General features: G+C 38.4%; 2 protein-coding genes and 1 long non-coding RNA gene across 3 annotated transcripts; 2 read left to right on the top strand and 1 right to left on the bottom strand.

The window, feature by feature from the left end:
- The first annotated feature begins 1,307 nt into the window (after positions 1 to 1,307).
- LOC143888689 (protein FAR1-RELATED SEQUENCE 5-like) lies at positions 1,308 to 2,527 on the top strand. Its single transcript, XM_077393119.1, has 2 exons — positions 1,308 to 2,347; positions 2,512 to 2,527. Exons 1-2 carry the CDS (start codon positions 1,308 to 1,310, stop codon positions 2,525 to 2,527), a joined length of 1,056 nt encoding a protein of 351 aa, XP_077249234.1.
- A 95-nt stretch (positions 2,528 to 2,622) lies between these two features.
- LOC143887149 (protein FAR1-RELATED SEQUENCE 5-like) lies at positions 2,623 to 3,808 on the top strand. The gene is made up of 2 exons (XM_077391253.1): positions 2,623 to 3,641; positions 3,733 to 3,808. The coding sequence occupies exons 1-2, from the start codon at positions 2,649 to 2,651 to the stop codon at positions 3,799 to 3,801; spliced, it is 1,062 nt and encodes a 353-aa protein (XP_077247368.1). The 5' UTR covers positions 2,623 to 2,648; the 3' UTR covers positions 3,802 to 3,808.
- A 2,223-nt stretch (positions 3,809 to 6,031) lies between these two features.
- On the bottom strand, positions 6,032 to 7,930 carry LOC143887148 (uncharacterized). Its single transcript, XR_013254081.1, has 3 exons — positions 7,777 to 7,930; positions 6,451 to 6,614; positions 6,032 to 6,369 (listed from the first exon to the last, which is right to left on the bottom strand). It is a non-coding gene; the product is annotated as an uncharacterized LOC143887148 (long non-coding RNA).
- Between the last annotated feature and the right edge of the window lie 12,738 nt (positions 7,931 to 20,668).

Here is a 20,668-nt window from a genome sequence, read left to right as displayed (position 1 = left end):
AAACTTGTGTAAAATTAAGTTTCCAAAGCACCTTAACAAGTGTGTTAGCAAAACCCTTACAAAAAAATGTCAATAACTTGTTCCTAGAGAAAATCGATTTTTAAGGTTCGTTTCTTTCGACGTAAAAATGGGTATAAAATTTGTTTTATAATCATGTTTACAAAATAAAACAAAATTTACGTCCATTTTTACATCAAAAGAAACGGAGCCTATAAGCAAAATAGCAGTTGTAGTGGATGTGAGTGCACTCGTGTATGTGTGTGTGTGTGTATATATATATATATATATATATATATATATATATATATATATATATATATATATATATATATATAGAGGAAAGTGTTTCTAGTGGGTAGTGTAGGAAAGCTTATCTACTCCACCGTTATTAATAACCGTCCGATTATAAGTGTTCCGATCGAAACCGTTGAAGATATAAAGATATAACATGAGAAGGTGGGTTTTGTAAACAACAGAAACACGGTGGATTTTGGGTTTGGGTTTTCGACCGAACGACCGACTCTTCTCCCTCGCTGGATTTTGGTCTTCTCCCTCGCTGGATTTTGGGATTCCGATCGACGACCGACGCACGCCTCCCTCTCTCCCTCGAGGTAAGCTTCGGATCACCACTTTTTTTTTTCTTTTTAACCCATTTCTGTTGGGTTATTGTTGTTTTTTGGGTTTTTTCTGTTGAAACCCACATAAAACCCACCAGAAACAAACCCTCGGTTTTTTGAAACCCATTTCCAAAAAAACCGAGGGTTTCTGTTGCCTTTCAAATGGGATTCATTTGGGTTTTTTGGGTTGAAACCCATTTCTGTTGGGTTTAAGCTTTGGTGATCCAATAGAAACCCATTTCTGTTGCTTTGGCCGGCAGAAACCCACATAAAACTCAATACAAACCCTCGGTTTTTTTAAACCCATTTCCAAAAAAAACGAGGGTTTCTGTTGGGTTTGAAATGGGTTTCTATTGGGTTTTTTATTTTGAAACCCATTTCAAAAAAAACCGATTTTCCAATTTGGGTTTCTGTTGGGTTTTTTTTTTTCAAACCAATTTTAAAAAAAAACCGAGGGTTTCAACTGGGGTTTTTTATTTTTATTTTGAAACCAATTTAAAAAAAAACCGATTTTCCAAGGTTTTTTTTTTTTTTTTTTGAAACCCATTTCAAAAAAAACCCTTTTAAATAAAATAATTGAATTTTCTCTTTTCCAAGCCAGATGTTCTGTCCAAATTTCTATATTGTTTGTATGAGTCTTAAATCATTGTTGTATTTGTTATTAAAAGGTGCTGAAGTTGTATGTATGTGATGGATAGTAATGTGTCGCAAATTTGTGGGCATTTGATTGATGAAGTCGACTGTAATGGTTTAGTTGTGGTTGATGACAATGAAGTTGATGGCAATCAATTAGATATGTTGAATGAGGGGGAAATTCCGAATGAGGGTGTTGTAGGTTATGTTGATAACGAGGAGGGGTGTAGTGGTGTCGTTACTACGCCTAATAAGGATGATGGAGGGACAAGTGTAGCTAATGAACCCTTTCTTAATCAGCAGTTTGAAACCCCAGAAGCTGCGTACGAGTTCTATAATGTTTATGGTTTGGCTGCAGGGTTTGGTGTACGGAAAGACAAGACCAATAAGTCAAAGAAAAATTTAGAAGTGATAACGAGGAGATTTGTTTGTCAGAGAGAGGGTTTCAAAAATACTAAAGACAAGAGACAGATAGGAAAAGCAGTGAAGTTACGCCGCCCTGTAAGAGAGGGCTGTGAGGCACAGTTGGAGATTAAAAAGAGAAAAGATAAGTGGGTTGTGACTAGTTTTGAACCCAAACATTGTCATGATCTTACCTCTCCTACCAGAAGAGGAATGCATCGTTCACATAATAAATTCGTGAAGAATATGGTTTGTAAGAATTTGATGGAGAAGCTCAGTGACCATGGGGTTAAGCCTTGTAACATTGCTAGGGTGTGTACTTCGGCATCTGGTGGTGGCAGTGGCGTCACAGCAAATCAGGTGGTGTCCCATTTGAGGGTACGTAGGCGTAACAATATGGGGCAAGAAGCATTCCTAATAGCTCGACAGTTCCATGAGAAACAAGCTGAAGATCCAAATTTTTATTTTGCGATGGAGATGGATGACATTGGGAACTTGAGATCTATGTTTTGGGCAGATTCAAGGGCGAGGAATGCTTACCTCACCTTCGCTGACGTAATTGTATTCGATGTCACATACAAGACGAATAGGTTTCTGATGCCATTCGCACCATTCACTGGAGTTAACCACCACAGGCAGTCTACTCTATTCGGATGCGCGTTGCTAGCAGATGAGAAAGAGGACACATTTACATGGTTATTTCAACAATGGTTGAAATGTATGTTTGGGGTAGCTCCGGGTTGTATAATTACAGATATGGATGTGGCGATGAGAAATGCTATTAGAAATGTTTTTCCGAAAACCCGTCATAGGTTTTGCTCGTGGCACATTCATAGGCATCTGATTGAGCATTGTGCAGGCATGCGAGATTCTGAATCTGACTTCTGTAAGGATTATAATAGGTGGTTTTATAAGAGAGAAATACCTGATTGTGAGAAAGAATGGGAAAAATTCGTGGATAAATATGGGATTGCTGAAAACAATTGGCTTGCGAAAATGTGGGAGCTACGAAGTCATTGGGTGCCAGCGTATTTTAGAGAGACTTTCACTGCTGGCATGACTTCTAGTTCGCGTAGCGAAAGCATAAATTCATTCTTTGATGGATATGTTAATCAGAGCACTACTCTACCAGAATTTGTGAAACAATATGCTAAGGCGCTTGCTGATCGTCGTAAAAAAGAATCTGAAGAAGATTTCAGGACTAAATCTTCAAATGCTGTTTTGATTTCAAGGAACAAACTGGAAGCACAAGGTGGGAAATGTTATACGAGGACAATGTTTAACATTTTCCAATCGGAGTTTAAGGATAGCAACGACTGTTGGTATGACTTATTGGGTGAGAATGGCAATGTCACAGAATACAGTGTTGGATTGAGTGATGAGGAGCCTTGGAAATGGTGCAAAGTTGTCTATGAAGAATCTGATGAAGGTGTAAAGGCCACATGTGCGTGTGCGAAGTTTGAGACCGTAGGGATTTTATGCAAACATATCATTCGCATAATGTCCCTGAAGCGTTTAAGTTGCATTCCGGAGCGATATATCCTAAATAGGTGGACAATTGGGGCAAGATTTCATGTAGATGGTAGGGTGGCCATAGGCGAAGATGATAATGATGAAGTAACTCCAGTTGAGAAATGGTACATACTATCAAAGTGTCAGAGAGTAGTAGAAGTACTTGAGAGCAGAAAAACTGTTTACAAGAAGATGGATGAGACTTTAGATGCGTGGCTGGAGGAATGTGAACAGGAGAAGAGAGAGAAGCAAAATGCGTTGTCAAGTAGTGGCAGCAAAGTGCAATCTAATTTTATAACTGAATCCCTTGATATATCTATTCGCGACCCCCTAGTTGTGAAAACCAAGGGTCGGCCGAAAGCTGCATCACGGTTTAAGTCTCTGTTGGAGGTCTCCCAATCCGAATTAAAGAAACGGACATGTAAAAAATGTGGAGGAAAAGGCCACTATTCAACAACCTGTAACAAAAAGAAAAAGGTTTGGACTTCTGCTTACTTATGTATTAATTTATAAATCACATGAGTTAACATATATCACTTATTTGTTCTTACTGTGTGTGTGCCAATAGGTGACCACACCAAATTTTGAAGGCGAAGAAGGGGACCAACAACACGAAGAGGAGCGTATGGAAGATTGAAATAGGTTAGTGTATTTTCACATTGATCAGGGAGCCCATTTTATATCCCGTCATTTCTGATAATGAAAAACTTGTCTAGATATATATTCCAAAATATAGAACCAAGTACATGACCTTCTAGTGGAGTGCATCTGTCATTTCTAAAATGGCTAGGATACAGTAGTGACTTGAACAAAGTTATTTTTCTTCATTTTTTTTTCTGATCTTTTCCTCTGTCATGCAAACTTGTATTTTTCAGGTTTATATATGGCATAGAGGCACAGGAGAGCTCTTAGAGGTATTGCCTGGACATTCTGGTGCTGTTAACTGTTAACCATCTCGTGTTATCCTTGTGAACATGCCATGTATTTCTGTTGTGTTTCTTAGGAAAGTATAATAACAGGACATCATTGTTTTTTTCTTTGCAAGGCATTTGCTGATGAAATTGGGATCCCATTCTTGGAGACAAGTGCGAAAAATGCTACTAATGTAGAACAGGCCTTCTAGTGGAGTGCATCTGTTTCTCATATGTTTTCATCTTCTCCTTGTAGGATGGCAAGCCAACCAACCATGAACAATGCCAGGCCCCCGACGGTGCAGTTCCATGGTAAACCAGTTGCCCAAAAGACCAGCTGTTGCTCTTCCTAAGAAATGTTTTCCTGTTTGATCTGCCCATGGCATATAAAACTAGCTTCGTTTCTTATTGAAAGACACACTCACTCTTGTGATTTATTTGTTTCTATTCTGATGTTTTGTTCGTTTGGGGAGGTTGAATATCACTATAGTTTTAGTCCTTTTATCCCTAGTTTTTTATTTTATTTTGCGAACCGTTCCGGAGTCCAAAACTGATTATTGGACTCAATGTCCAAAACAGAACCTGTGATACTGAAAGGTCTTGCCAAACCATGCATCAAAGTCCCTTAATATATGATTCTTAGTAGGCGGCCAATGGTACAAAAAATCAATCCAATTGACATGTGTCCAACCCCTTTTTCTTTTTTTTTGATGGGCAAGCTGGGGTAGGTTTCCAACCTTCATTCTCTTCAAGTAACATCCTAAAAAGTCCATATCACAAGAAAAAAGTTTATATATGGAATCTGTCATTTCTAATTTGGCTAGGATACAGTAGTGACTTGAGTTCCAATGCTCATTGTGGATATATCTATGAGTGATTTAACAGGGACATGATATTTACCCACCGTTCTTTACCCCACGAATGTTCAGTTTTGTTCTCCAGTTTTGTTTTCAAATGGTGGACTTTTGTATTAGCCCCACTAATAGATCATTTATTAAGTGGTCGATTATCTTTTAGCCATTAGGCTCACAAAGGCACTGCTAATATATAACTAATTAGGACATTTGTAGGCTCCACAGACCATATCATAATTGAGCCACTAGCTAAATGGCCAAGGCTTTGTGGGAGATTTTATAAGTGGTGTCGTTTTTTTCAAGTGTCAGTCATCTAAATGGAATAAATACTTCTACAAGAAAAAAAATTCTCTTTTTAAATTTGTTGAACCTAACAGTTAGAACAGTTTTTAAGAAAGTAATGGAAAGGATGTTCACACACCAAATGCAGTAAGGTGTTATGCTTTTGGTCCCAGAACATTCAAGCTGACTTTATTGCCATAATCATTGGAGCTAGAGGAGGTTTGCAGCCAAGTAAGTGTGCATCCACATCGAGGAATAAAAGAACAAAATGATATATACACTCCATGCCCTTCTCTCCATATTTATGTTCTTGTGGAGGGCCACCTTAGAATTAGCCACAGTTGTTCAGTTATCATAAAAGGAAGAAAAGTTGTTAGATTTTGGGGCCCTGAGAATCTTTGAAGCTTTGATCACATGAACTTGCCATTTTTTATCATTCCTTTAATTTTTTTTTCAGTGCCTTACAAATGCAGTTGTGTGACGTGGATCCAATTGGGCACCCTTGCATATGGGTTCTCACAAGGGCACCCTTGATGATGGTGAAACACGAGGAAACTCAAATATTTTAGAACTTTGAAATCCAGGGCAGATTTGTGAGATTGAGTTCTTGGATTTTTCTGAGATGGCTTGGGATTTAGCAAGGGGATGCTTATTAACGAGGTGGCTGCTCTCTCATGCAACAGCCGCCCCACGAAATTTTTGGCAACAAAACATCATTACATCACAAAACAGACAAAAATTCACATGATTAAAGCCTGAATCCTTATACAAGTGACAAAAATACTAACTGACAAAATTCTACTCTCACTTAGTACTTCGAAGGAAAAAGAAAAAAAAGAAGAAAACCCCTACTACTACACAAACTTTATACATGGAATTTTCATTCTTTAGCATCATAACATCATTCTTAAGTTCGTTGTTGCGGTCTTTAAGCAGGGAATTTTCAGTCTTCAGCATCATAACATCATTCTTAATTTCGTTGATGCGGTCTTTAACCATGGAATCTTCATTCTTCAGCATCGTTACATCATTCTCAAGAACGCTGATGCGGTCTTCCATCGTTCTGCCTTCGCGTCTATGGTGAAAACTCGACTCCCAGCCTGCCTCGTTCCCATCAAACGGAAGGTCAGCCCAGACGAAATATTTACACGTGTGGCCCTGCATGTTATTGACGCTGTTTAGAATTTCAACTTACCAAAAAAGTTATCAAAACAATGAATATCTCATCTGTAACTCAACTAGGTATCCAGCACATTTGAAGTATGGCCGGCCTTGGTTATTATTTATGTTGCTCCGTGTAATTTTTCGAACTGCTGGCTTATTACAAAAACAATTTATGGCTGTTGGTTGTACGCCATGTGAGATGCCACTAGTGTTGCTTGAAGATGCCATGGTTGATGCGTCTGTAATTAAACAAAAAAGATTCCAGAGAGTAAAATAATAATTTAAGCATAAAGCAACAGAACACCAATAAAAAAAAAGAGGATTCACAGAGAGTAAATCCATTTAAAAAAGAAGGAAGCAAGGATAAATGTTCCTATCATTGATCCATTAATGGACAGCATCCACAATGAAATTAACGTGTTGTTATTGCTTAGAGAAAAGAGACGATCTAAGAATGGAGATAACTTCAACAGTAGCAATTCACAATTACTAGCAATAATGGAGATACCTGCGATTATTTGCTATCTCAGAGGCAATAATGGAGATACCTGCGATTTACACTCTAAACAGAAATTTCAGCAGAGGACACTCAATTGAATTGAAAAAACTTATATGGTTCTAGATGGGTTTCAAAACAACAGAAACCCAACAGAATTGGCTTTCAAAAAAAAAACCCAATTTCAAAGGCAATAGGAAATGGGTTTCAAAATAAAAATAAAAAACCCCAGTTGAAACCCTCGGTTTTTTTTTAAATTGGTTTGAAAAAAAAAAACCAACATGAACCCAAATTGGAAAAGTGGTGATCTAGATGGGTTTCAAAACAACAGAAACCCAACAGAAATGGTTTTGAAAAAATAAAACCCAACAGAAACCCAAATTGGAAAATCGGTTTTTTTTGAAATGGGTTTCAAAATAAAAATAAAAAACCCCAGTTGAAACCCTCGGTTTTTTTTTAAAATTGGTTTGAAAAAAAAAAACCCAACAGAAACCCAAATTGGAAAATCGGTTTTTTTTTAAATGGGTTTCAAAATAAAAAACCCAATAGAAACCCATTTCAAACCCAACAGAAACCCTCGTTTTTTTTGGAAATGGGTTTAAAAAAACCGAGGGTTTGTATTGAGTTTTATGTGGGTTTCTGCCGGCCAAAGCAACAGAAATGGGTTTCTATTGGATCACCAAAGCTTAAACCCAACAGAAATGGGTTTCAACCCAAAAAACCCAAATGAATCCCATTTGAAAGGCAACAGAAACCCTCGGTTTTTTTGGAAATGGGTTTCAAAAAACCGAGGGTTTGTTTCTGGTGGGTTTTATGTGGGTTTCAACAGAAAAAACCCAAAAAACAACAATAACCCAACAGAAATGGGTTAAAAAGAAAAAAAAAAGTGGTGATCCGAAGCTTACCTCGAGGGAGAGAGGGAGGCGTGCGTCGGTCGTCGATCGGAATCCCAAAATCCAGCGAGGGAGAAGACCAAAATCCAGCGAGGGAGAAGAGTCGGTCGTTCGGTCGAAAACCCAAACCCAAAATCCACCGTGTTTCTGTTGTTTACAAAACCCACCTTCTCATGTTATATCTTTATATCTTCAACGGTTTCGATCGGAACACTTATAATCGGACGGTTATTAATAACGGTGGAGTAGATAAGCTTTCCTACACTACCCACTAGAAACACTTTCCTCATATATATATATATATATATATATATATATATATAGAGAGAGAGAGAGAGAGAGAGAGAGAGAGAGAGAGGTTTCTACACACTAGTGTAGATAAGTTATCTACACACACACAATACACGCGTTTGGGTGATCCAAAGCATTCATTTGATGGGCCCTCACGTGGATGTGAGTGAACGGGTGTATTGTCTATATATATATAGAGAGAGAAAAGTGTTTCTAGTCCGGCCGACTAGAGATCATTTTCTAGTCCGCCACCCAAAAACACATGGGTCTCACATATTTGGGTGATCTAAAGCATTCATTTGATAGGCCTCATCATAGATAGGATGTCCACAAAAATTCAGCTTCATAGGATCTTCTTAACCCTTCGATTTGTGGAGTTAAAAAATGGACAGATTTGTGGCGGTTTATAGCCGTCCATTTTAAGCTCCACAAATCATAGGGTTGGAATGATCCTATGAAGCTAATTTCTTTCGGTTTATAGCCGTCCATTTTAAGCTCCACAAATCATAGGGTTGGGATGATCCTATGAAGCTAATTTCTTATGGACACCGTCTCTATGTCAGGGCCCATCAAATGAATGCTTTGCATCACCCAAATATGTGGGACCCATGTGTTTTTGGGTGGCGGACTAGAGAATGATCTTTAGTCGGCCGGACTAGAAACACTTTCCTCATATATATATATATATATATATATAGAGAGAGAGAGAGAGAGAGAGAGAGAGAGAGAGAGAGAGAGAGAGAGAGAGAGAGAGAGGTGTTATGAATGTATTAGGGGGTAGGATGATCATTTTACCTTCTGATGACCCACCAATTGCAAATTAGATTAATAAATTCCGTAAAAAGTATGAGGGGTTTTCTTTGTATATAGTTAGGGAAGTGAGTTTATTAAGTTTTGTCCTAATCACTAAAAATCCAGAGAGAAGTGTCATTACTAAAACAAGGACTGTAGATATCACTTCCCCGTGTTTGACTTTTGTTTTTAAAACGGTGCCTCTCATATTTGACTTGACAACGGTGCTACCCTCGTCATTACTTATTTTAGAATTGGTGACATTGAAACCGCCCTTAAACATATAGAAATATGAGTTTAAGGGCACGTTTGGCAACATTGAAAATGGTATTAATTTTTTAATAAAATTTTTGAGCAGGAGACAAAAAACCAATGTGGCATGGTCATTTTTAAAGTATTCTTACAGGAAATTTTCTACCTAAAATAAAATATTACCCAAAGAGATTTGATTTTCAAAGAGATTTTTTTAAATGCAGCCAAACATTATCTCCGCCTTAAATTCAGGGTCTAAGCTCGGGCCCGAGCTAAGTTCTGCTTTAAGTAACTTCAAGTTCTTGGATGCGTGAAACTCAAATCTTATTGTGGAAATGTTTATTGAAACACATCTAAATATCTTCTATTGTGTCATCTTGAAAAATGTTTAATAGTATCGTAATGAAATAGTAAGAAATTTTCATGCCACTTAGACAAAACCCCATATGTCAACTAAAAGCAAAGTCAACATGATTTAATATTCCGAAAGAATTTAGTATGGAGATGATATATGAAACTACATCACAATGCATGCGGGTGTCAATAAAAATCAAGAAGACACCTTATTCACTTGCTAATTTATGATTATCTTAAAGAGGTGTCGGCCAAATTACAGATTATTGTGAAGGGGTGTCAACCGATAGTTCGGATTCGTTTTCAATTGGGTTAGGATTGAGGGAGGGAAGAAGGATAAAACTTTTTTTTTTTGATAGGTAAGCTGGGGTTTAACGGGGGACCCCTACCGATTTATTAGATAAAGAAAAAGATAGAACAATAAGATCACAAACCAACCCTAACTCGGAACAAGTGAGAAGGGGGGAACCAAGGCTCTACAAATAAGAGCGACAAGCACTAAGCCTAAGAGAACAAAATGATCAATACTTCTGAATTACATAATCATCTAATTTTGAGGGGGTGAGATGAGCTCTTTGTGAGCGCTTTGGCCAGGTTCTCCTGGGAACTTCCTGCCATTTTGATTGTCCAAGTTCTGGGGTCTCCTCTTCACCGTTATCCTCATGTTCGGCTTGAATCAGGTGGGACTTCATTGAGTTCTTCCGCCTAGGATACTTTCTTTTTTGGAGAGACTCCAGGGCTTTTTATGCTTGTTTGAAGTGAGGGAGTCTCTTCAGGTTCTTTTGATCCAAAGTCGTCTTCACACTCTTCGTCTTCCGTCTTTTCGTCTTCACTCTCTTCGTCTTAACTAGGGTATTCGTTAAAGCTTTTGGGTTGAACCTCTTCTTCTTCATGCTCTTCTAGCAAGTTGAAACTATTGTGGGTCGGAATAGACTAGTCATCAAAACCAAAAACAGGTCAAAACCATACAACAGTGTACTCTTTAAGTACTAATTTTGACAGCACTGTGCTCCGTGTCAACATCAGCGGGAAAAAATATTTTTGGAAGAACCTACATTAAATCTGGGGCAGTGATAAATTGATCCCCAAATATCTTAAATCGACTCCCTAAGTGTCTTTCTCTCTCCTCTGGGTTAGAGAAAGAAAGAGGAGAGAGATAGACACATGGGGGGTCGATTTAAGATATGTGGGGTCGATTTATCACTCCCCTAAATCTGTTCTGATTTACACAGGAGACAACATGAATGAAAAAACATGTCTGTTTTTTGTTTAATGCAGAGAAGTTCCACCCGATTGGACGGCTACTGTATTAACAAGGTGCGTTAATGTGGTTTAGATTGTCCAATGGATGACGGAGATCAGACTACCTAGTGTGTTAAAGTGGTTTAGATCAACCAGACACGGTTTTTGGGATGCCCACGGGATTAATGTGGTTTAGATGAACAGCCCCACTCCTGATTAGTGTATTTATGACCAAGGTTTTAAATTTCGGTCCTCACCAAAACCGAAATTTTAGCCGAAATCTTGAAATTTTGGCTGAATTTTGATAAAAGCAATCGAAATGTCGTTTTTTGGGCCGTTCAATAAATTCGGCTGAAATTTTGTAAAGGATTAAATAATTAATATTTTATCATAAATTTAGCCGAAATTTCCAAAATTTCGACGGAAATTTGGTAGATTTCGGCAATTTCTGTTTCGAAACGTTTCGGTTTTGGTCCTCACTGAAATTCAAAAGCTGAAATTTAAAACCTTGTTTATGACTACTACCTTTTTACACTACAAGGGGTACGGCCTGAGGAAGAAAAATGTCTTGATTATATCATTTCCCTAAATAATATAAAAATAAGGAAGTGATATGTTCACTCCTCTATTTTTACTTGGGACAGCTCCCTATAGCTATAAATCATTGTCATAAATACACTGGAGTGGGTTGTCCCAAGGAAAAAAGGGACGAATATATCATTTCCCTAAAAATAATGTGGGTTCACTTTATTGGGCCCACAAAATGAAGGGTTTAGATATAAGTTGGGCCTCTATGTTGGGCCCACAAATGAATAGTTTAGATCAATCAACATTATGGGAGCCACTATTTTTGCTGCATTTGCATGCATGGTTTTTCACTCATTTAAATTTCAAATTTTGAATTTTCCCACTCATTTTTAATCGTGAATTTGAATTTTGAATTCTCCAACTTTTATAAAAGGGTCAATTACCAATGGGGGACAAACATTAGGCAAAATTATCAATAGGACCCATGCTTTTCAAAAATTATCAACGAGGGACAAAAGAGGTCTTGTCAGTAAAAGCTGGACGAAAATGCCCTTTGGCATTTACAAGACGTTTTGACCTTGTTTTTTCCTTCTTCCCACTTTTTTTACTTTTCCATCATTACCTTTTTGATTTTTTACCCTACTAGTCATCTTCCTCCTTGTTCAACCACCATTGTTGCTGGTAGATCTTGAAAACTTGAATGTTGAGTTCTTACCATCTATCTCTCTGTATCTAGGTTTTGTCTTCTTTTTTCTTTTTTTTTCATTCCTCTGTTTTTAATTTATCTTGTTTAGGGTTTAAGCGGTTTGTATTTTAGGGTGTGTTCTGGAGATAATGCATGGATGACTTCACTCACTTTTTTGGAAGACAAGTGGTTGTGTATAAGAAAAAATGATGTAATACATGAAAGGATGGCAACACATTTTTTGATTTACATAATGTTTTTTTTGTAATACACAAATTGGGATGTAATACATGAAGCACATTTAATGAAAACAACATCCATTTCTTTTGTTATTTCTATCATAAGCAAAATTATAATACCATTAGAAGAGTTGCTACAGGCAGGGGGTTTTGTAGCAGAAGGGCTTTATCAACTCTCTGGAAGGGGGTTAGTAACTCTCAAAATTAGGGTTACCAATTTTCGAATGGGCTTATCAAGTGCTTGAAAATTGGCCGAGAGTACTGGAGTTTTGGAAGGGGGTTTTCAAGTCTCTAGGGCTGGGGTTATCTAGTATAAAAAATGGGGTTACCAATTTCCGAATGGGGTGATCAAGTCTCTAAAAATTGGCCAAGGGTACTGGAGTTTTGGAAGGGGGTTTTCAAGTCTCTAGGATTGGGGTTATCTAGTGTCAAAAATGGGGTTACCAATTTCCGAATGGGCTTATCAAGTGCTTGAAAATTGGCCGAGGGTATTGGAGTTTTGGAAGGGGGTTTTCAAGTCTCTGGGATTGGGGTTATTAAGTATCAAAATGGGGTTACCAATTTCCGAATGGGCTTATCAAGTCCTTGAAAATTGGCCAAGGGTACTAGAGTTTTGGAAGGGGGTTTTCAAGTATTTGGGATTGGGGTTATCTAATATCAAAATGGGGTTACCAATTTACGAATGAGCTTATCAAGTCCCTCAAAATTGGCCTGAGGGTACTGGAGTTTTGGAAGGGGGTTTTCAAGTCTCTGGGGTTGGGGTTATCTAGTATCAAAATAGGGTTGCCCAATTCCGAATGAGCTTATCGAGTCCCTTATGAACATGGTTTTACTTCTTCTTTTTTTCACTCGTTCATTTTCACCATTTTTTTCTTTCTACCCTACGATTCATCTTCCTCATCCTCCATTGAAAGGGAGAAGTAGAAATGCAAAACCCTAAAACAAATGAAAAACCAAACCTGGATATAGAGAGATAGATGGGAATGAACTCATGTTTCAAGTTTCGAGTTTTCCCGCCTCTAATGGTGGCTAAATGATGAAGAAGATGACTGGTAAGGTAAAAAAACAAAGTTGAAAATGAAAAAGTAAAAAAAAGAGGGAAAGAAGAGAGAAGAGGAAAAAGTGGAAAGGCATAACGTGTTGCTTAAGAAAAGGGCATTTTCATCCAGCTTTTAATGACAAGACCTCTTTTGTCCCTCGTTGATAATTTCTGAAAAGCATGGGTCATGTTGATAATTCCGCCTAATCTTTGTCTCCCATTGGTAATTGTTCCTTTATAAAATGATGATGTGAAATGCTCACTTAAACAACCATTTTTATTATCAGATAGAAGAAATACATTGAGGTGGTACGTAGGTGAGGAAAGCATGGCCCTGAGCTTTGACTGCGGTTTGTTGGAGAGGATCAGTGGGTTGCATGCCATGGAAGCGGTGAACCTAGAGAGGTTAGGCCTGAGAGCTCTTCCTGCTCTTTCTTCCATCTGTGTTGATTGAAAATTACTATGATATGCGATTCATTTTTCTTATCCTGATGGGCTCGTCTTCCGTTTCGAAATGTAGTAGCTCTACTCGATTCACAAGGAATTGTGTACGATGCTTACACTTTCTGGCAATGGTCCCTCAGTCAAGCCTTCCTTGGGGATGGGGCTTCAACACCCTATTAAGCCATTTGGTAGGTGTACCGAAGAGGTCCTTGGCTCCTTTCGTTGACCGTCATGACATTGCTCTAACTTCACTATATCCTTACTATCAAAAACATTTTTTTTCCATCTCATTCAATAAGAACGACGTTGTTGCTTCCTCTAACTTCATTGAATCCTAACCATATAATAAAGTTGTAATCCATGTTGTCATACGAATCTGAAAGTGGAGTAAGAAGCAAAATGGTCCGGTCATCTTTCTTCTTCTTTTCTTCAATCTTGTAGAGCTGATTCACATGCCCATTGAACACGATCACTTGCTCTAGAAGATCTGTAGCTTCATGCATCTTAAGTTGTACAACTGCCACTTTAGATACAGTCGATTAGCCAAGCCTTTTGATATAGAAATCTTTTCCAACTTCTCTCATAACTTAGATACTTCTTCTTCCACAGTGTTGAAGATTGCGTTATCTGCCAGACATATTGGAATTGTGCCGACCTCATTCAACTTAATGTCTTCTCACTCGAACTTCATCATCTTCTCTGGCTACCCATTCTTTCCTTTCAATGTCTTAGCTAGGCCCTGTTGAATAGGTGTGTTAGAGTGTATGCCCTAAAATCCACTTCTTGTTCTATTGAAACTTTCATTTAATAAGGATTTCATTATTTCATGACATCTATTGGGTACTTATTAGGGTGTGTGCTATGCTTCTTGACACACGCTTGTCCTCAGGTAGCATCATAGGATAGGTCATTCACGTAGAGATTATGTGGAGGGGAGATATGACCTTTTGATTCTTTGCAAATCTAGAATGTTCCTGGTTGGGGTTGAGATTGGACATCTTGTACCTATACTCAACCAGCATTGAACCTACGTCCATAGACGAATTGGGGTGTCCTATCTCAATCACTAGGGTGGTTTACTCTGAGCAGGTGGAATGGGTGTGATGATTGGATCATGCACTGAATGGATCATTTTACAGATTGGCCCGTGGACAAGGATTTGGATAAGGTTATTCTGTTGGACAGGACCCTTGATATGTCGTTATACCTGAGGGGTTGTTTTGATTTGTGGATGGTGGCTTTGGTCTATCTAACCATAGTCCCCAATCTGGGATTTCTTGAGGTTAGCATTGGGTCAGTGGGTAAACCCATGGGATTAATAGTGATGGTTAACAAGGAATCCTCCACCTCTTTCGTGGAGGAATATCATTTAAGTTTTGAGCTCAGCTAAGCCCTTTGAATAAATGTTGGCAAGCCGGTTTGATAAAGTTGCTTATCAAAGGTTTCTTGAAAAGCAATGGTTGCTTTCAAAAGCTGTTTGAAAATGCATTTGCGGGCTCAAGTTGATAGATTGAAAGGTATACTATTGAGTGGGCCTAGGAGGTAATTGATGTCCACCCCCCGTAGGACTCAACTCAGTAAATGTAGGATTCGAGGCATGATGTATATAATGGATGTGATTAGGGTAATTTGATCTAATGGTCTTCTTTAGGGTAATGTCCTGGTGGGGACCGCTTACCTAATGCAGTCATAGTTGGTCTACATTGCGTGAGATCGCAGTGGAGCCCATTTGTGGGGCCCTGTAGGATCAGCCATTGGATCCCTACATTGATCCCACTCATAACACGCTAGACCCTTGTGGATTGTTGGATAATCAGGGTTCCGAATTTAATCGTATGTGAGGTATGGATTGGATTCACTGTATGTGATGCAAGGAGGAGACGCACCATACATAGGGTATGCACACTTTAATCGTAAGAGCGATATACCATACTATGATGTGTACATGTCTTAATTGACAAGTGCTCAATTATAGCTTAAATCCTATTGGATGAGAGTTATGAGAGATCATATTGGGTGATTTGATCTCATTTCCTATTGATGGAAATTTGGAATAGAAGATGAGAGTTTGAATTTGAGAAGGTTACTAAATTGTGGGAAGCCTATATGAATTTGGAAACTCTTCTACAAAAAAAAATTATTTTTCATTATATGTTGTTTTGGAAACATGTTAAAACAAAGAGTTTTATTTTAAAAAAATTTTCAGACTCAATAGGACTCCCAAGAGGAAACGAATTCTCTTGTGAGAATTCTATAAAAGGATGGGATGACTGTTCATTTTACACACTACACACTCTTTGGAAACTTTTGGAAAAAAATCCAAGCCTTCCTCTTCTCAAATTCGTTTTCCCTCTCTCTCTTCTTCCCTTTCTAGTTCTAACTAGAAGCCTTGAGGATTTTATGTTTGGTATTGGATCCCAAAGTTCCATTTCTTCTTCTTCCTTCATCCGTGTGACGAAAATGAGCCACTACTTCGACTTTGGAGAAGCTCGAGTTTGGGAAATGCCGAGCACCAAGCGGGGAGGAGATCACACAATGATTATCAACTCCGATAATATGTGGTAAACTTCTCTCTACTTATGAATTTCAATTCATCACTAATATGAATCTAATAACTAGGATCTTGGTTCGATTGGTGGAAAAGATATTTTTTATTTTTCACGCAACCAAGCATCCGTCATGCATTCAAATGCCGCCACCGACTTTCAGGATGTCTGTCACCTTCATCTGCAATAGGGTGAAACTACACTTCTCGTCAAACCTGTCGATGTTGAATTGGGTAAAACTCAACTTTACCATCATCTCACATTACCCTCAATGCGAATCTCCGCCTCGAACGGGAATTTCTCAGACAATCTTTCAACCCTCTAACGATCACTGTAACCGCGAACCAATCGCAACACCCATGATCACTCCACTTGCCCTCAACAATTGCCCCAACCTTAGCTCGAATGCCACTTGTTGAGAAAATCCGGTTGGCAAATCCAATCAAGTCGTGCACAAATAAATGTAAAAGTATAAGTAAACACAAATCAGAAGATGAACACTGAGATTTGCGTGATTTGGCCAAGATGTCTACGTTCACAGGCGAGAACACTATCTTCCACTACAAGAAAACAAGATGCAATGATTACAACATGATTAACCCTCAAATCCGTAAACCACAACTCTTTTCCTTGTCCTCAAAGCCAAGACCGTACACAAGAGAGATACTACAAGAAATTGGGCCATTAGTGGCGATATTTTTAGTGGCTACCTGCATTTTGCCACTAATAACAAGTTTTTAGTGACGACAAATAAAAGTCGCCACTAAAATTAAAATATTAGTGGCGACTTCATATCTTGTCGCTAATTAAAAAGTTTTTGCCACAAAAGCGTATAAGTTAGTGGCGACTTTATATCTCGTCACTAATCCAACGTAATTGCCTAAGTATAATGACAACATTTGTCTTGTCACTAAACATCTCGCTACTTTATCTGTTGGCAGCGAAATTTTTTCACGGGAAATGTTGGCGGGAATAATATTAGTGGCAACTTCTGAAAAGTCGCCACTATAATGGTCTTTCCTCAAAAATATAAGTCGCCACTAAAAATTAGATTTTAGTGACAATAGTTTTAGTCGCCACACAAGATTTAATTGAGTGGCGACCTGGTATTTGCCACTAATAACTAGTTTGTAGTGACGACAAATAAAAATCGCCACTAAAATTAAAACATTAGTGGCGACTTCCTATCTTGTCGCTAGGGTAGAAATTTTTTCATGGGAAATGTTGGCGTGTTAGTATCAGTGACTACCTTTCATAAGTCGCCACTAAAATGGTCTAATGGAAAATCTTTTCTTTAGTGGCGAAATATAGGTTGCCACTAATAGTTAGATTTCACTGACAAGACTTTTTAGTCGCCACTAAAGATTTAATTTAGTGACCACTTTATACAACATCACTAATCCTATGCAATGGCACACAATTTTGACTAAATAATATGATAGGCCCCACCGTGGATATCACACAGTCCCAAAATCACAGAAGTTGAAAAATTCTAGCCATCATCAAATTGCCTATGAATGGACGGTTAAGAAAAGAATCACCAATTGATTACATTTAATAATGTCAATGGGGTAGTGTGTTCAATTACAAGAGAATGACTATGACCTTAACGTCTCATACCGAGGTATGTGTGTACAGCTAACCGTTAGTCTTGTAGACCCTCATTAGGCGACTAATATGGTCTTGATTCCATTCCAAATGGACTACCTATAACGAAAAAAGGAAGAAAAGGTAGAAGATCTATTAGGACAAAATGATCTTCATTTGCAAACTTAGTGTATATTTGTAGATTAGCAGACTAACTAGATCTTAGATAGACCTAGCAAACGGGTGAGCTGGGCCAGGTTTCACCCAACCCATACGGATCCGGCTAAAAATTGACCTTGAATTTTACGTGTCACAATTTGGTGCACCCAGCCCACCGGTCCGGGCTTTACAATCCATTTTGAAAAAAATACATGGTGGATTCATCATAGAAGGGGGTGAATTTATCACTGCCCTTTGTAAAATCATGTTAAGGTGTTTAAAATGATGGTCAATGTTTGTTAAAAAAGTCAATACATGATCAATATAAACTATAGGAAAACTAGTATAATGGTTGAAAATATCATTCATGAGTTTTGAAATTCATGGGGTGCATCGTTAAACCAAATAGCCTAGCAGTCTATTCATATGGCCACACTAGAAGAAAACTACCTATTAGCAGTGGACATCTAGCGATTGTCTTGAAAACTGCTCCTAAATATGGATCATTAGATGCGGTCAAATATAAAAAATAGGGAAATGATGAGATTTCATATGGTGTAAGCCCTGATAGTCCCTTGTTTTTCAAAAAGTACTGTACGGACCACACCATAGGACGATCCAACTGTCCATGTGATGGGCCATAACATAATAGGTTGTTCCCAAAAAATCATTTCCATAGGATGATGCAGTTTATGCAAAGATCGGAGGGTTGGGATCATCCTATAGAAATGATTTTTGGCCACAACCTATTTACATTATGTCCCATCACATGGACGGTTCGGATCATCTGATGGTGTGGTCCGTACAGTACTTATTGAAAAGGCTTACACCGTATAAAAACTTGAAAATGATAAATGCCCCCCATTCCATTGCTTGGGACACCCAGCTATAGTATATCTATGACTGCAAAGGTGATGATGTACCTCGAGTTTTTCCGCATGCACCATGAGAAAACGCTCTCTTGCTTAAGCTGTCCACCCCCTTTTTGGTCATTAAAAAACAAAAGAGTTTGATTCCTACAAAATAACAACTCCTTAATGGCCTAAGTATACCAGGCGATTAAAACCTTGAGAAACAAGGCAACTTTGCCAACATGTGTGGAGAAAAGAATAACATTGACGATTAAAAGGCCCCCAAAAAAAAAAACTATAAAAACATGTAGGGAGATGAAAACTATATAGATTCTTTAAAGAAAATTATGTTTACTTGCTTCAGTAAGAGATTTTTTTTTTAATTTCAGTCGAAATGTTTCGATTTCGGTTGAAAGATTTCAGTTTCGACAACCACTGACACATAATCCATTTGGATTAATTTCAATCCAAGATTTCATCAAATTTTGATCGAAACGTGTCATTTAGGTCTTTGTTTTGGTTGAAATTACTGAAATAGTGCAAATTGGCTGTAAATAAGGCAACATTTCTGTCGAAGAAAACATGTCTTTTAGGTATGAAATCCACATGACAAAACCCACTCGAAGAAAAGAGAGATTCCAAATTTTCCCCAAAAAAAAAACAATCGGAAGGTATTAAGAAAATAAATCTAAGTGTCAAGTGACGAATCTTACTTGGAACTTGTTGGCCAAAAAGGTAAAAATCTTTTATAACATCCAGTCATTATTCATCTTCACCGCAAGACTTATCGTGAGCCACTGAATTTGATCGTCCACGAGTTTGGAGCGATCGTTGTCGTCCATCATTGTCCATGGTTGGCGGCCTTTCGTTGCTCCTACGACGAGGGTTCTTAGCTTTTATTTCCATTAGTACAATAACACATCATGTTTCAAATATATGACAATCTCGTTAAATTAACTATCATGCTTCTAGCTTCATAGTGTTGCGTTTGCAATTTAAATATATGTGGGCATGGTAGATGGTATAATAACTCAACTCAACTCAACAAAGCCTTTGTATCAAACTAGTTGGGGTCGGCTATATGAATCCTTTAGAAAAAATTAATGAAGAAGGTAAAAGGAATCTACCCGGCTCTAATCCTGGTTCTAATTGGGTTCTTCTACATGGATCATTTTCTTCCATTCTATCCTAACCAAGGTTATGTTCTCTATTATGTTCCTAGCTATCAAGTCTTTCCTCACTGTTTCTACCCAAGTTGTTTTCGGTCTGCCCCTACCTCTTTGTACTCCATCAATTTGGCACGAGTCGCCTCTTCTCACCGGAGCATCCAAAGGCCTACGTTGGATATGTCCAAACCATCTTAAGCAGTGCTCTCTCATCTTCTCCTAGATTGGAGCCACCCCCACCTTTTTATGAATGCCTTCATTTTTAATTCTATCTAGCCTTGTGTGGCCACACATCCATTTAAGCATTCTCATCCCCGCTACACTTATCTTATGCACATGCTGCTTCTTGGTGGCCTGTGGACCCCGATCCGAGAGAGGCGGGGGACGGGCCCCACACGAGTCTCAGGATCATCCACGTGAATGGAGAGCTCTACTAAGGAACTCTCGAAAGAAGTGCCCCTCACAACATGAGTGGCGATACAAAGGGAGATACCTCTCGACTCGGGGACTAGCCCATATTCGAGTCGTACCTTAAACAAAGAAGAGTCGCCATCCAAGGAAGTGGGCCATGGATCCCATACTGTGCTCTGTTGCCACGGATAACCAGAGATATAAAAAGAAGGTTCGTGCCTGGTTACGAACTTGGAAGGTCCGAAGAGTACCTCATCCGCCCAAGTGCAAACACCTGGTCTCTTATGCCATTTAATTATTGATTTTGAAGAGTTTTGG

Source organism: Tasmannia lanceolata, unplaced genomic scaffold, assembly GCF_043159265.1.
Source record: "Tasmannia lanceolata isolate RefF3 unplaced genomic scaffold, GAP_Taslan_0.1 ptg000012l, whole genome shotgun sequence".
NCBI lineage: Eukaryota > Viridiplantae > Streptophyta > Magnoliopsida > Canellales > Winteraceae > Tasmannia > Tasmannia lanceolata.
Note: the sequence above shows the minus strand (reverse complement) of the source record. Positions and strands in the feature narration are given on the sequence as shown.

Bases quoted from the DNA above. Each gene is read 5' to 3' on its own strand.
- LOC143888689 (XM_077393119.1), top strand. From the start codon at position 1,308: ATGGATAGTAATGTGTCGCAAATTTGTGGGCATTTGATTGATGAAGTC.
- LOC143887149 (XM_077391253.1), top strand. From the start codon at position 2,649: ATGTGGGAGCTACGAAGTCATTGGGTGCCAGCGTATTTTAGAGAGACT. The intron at 3,642-3,732 runs GTTTGGACTTCT...GTGTGCCAATAG, and splicing joins CCTGTAACAAAAAGAAAAAG to GTGACCACACCAAATTTTGA.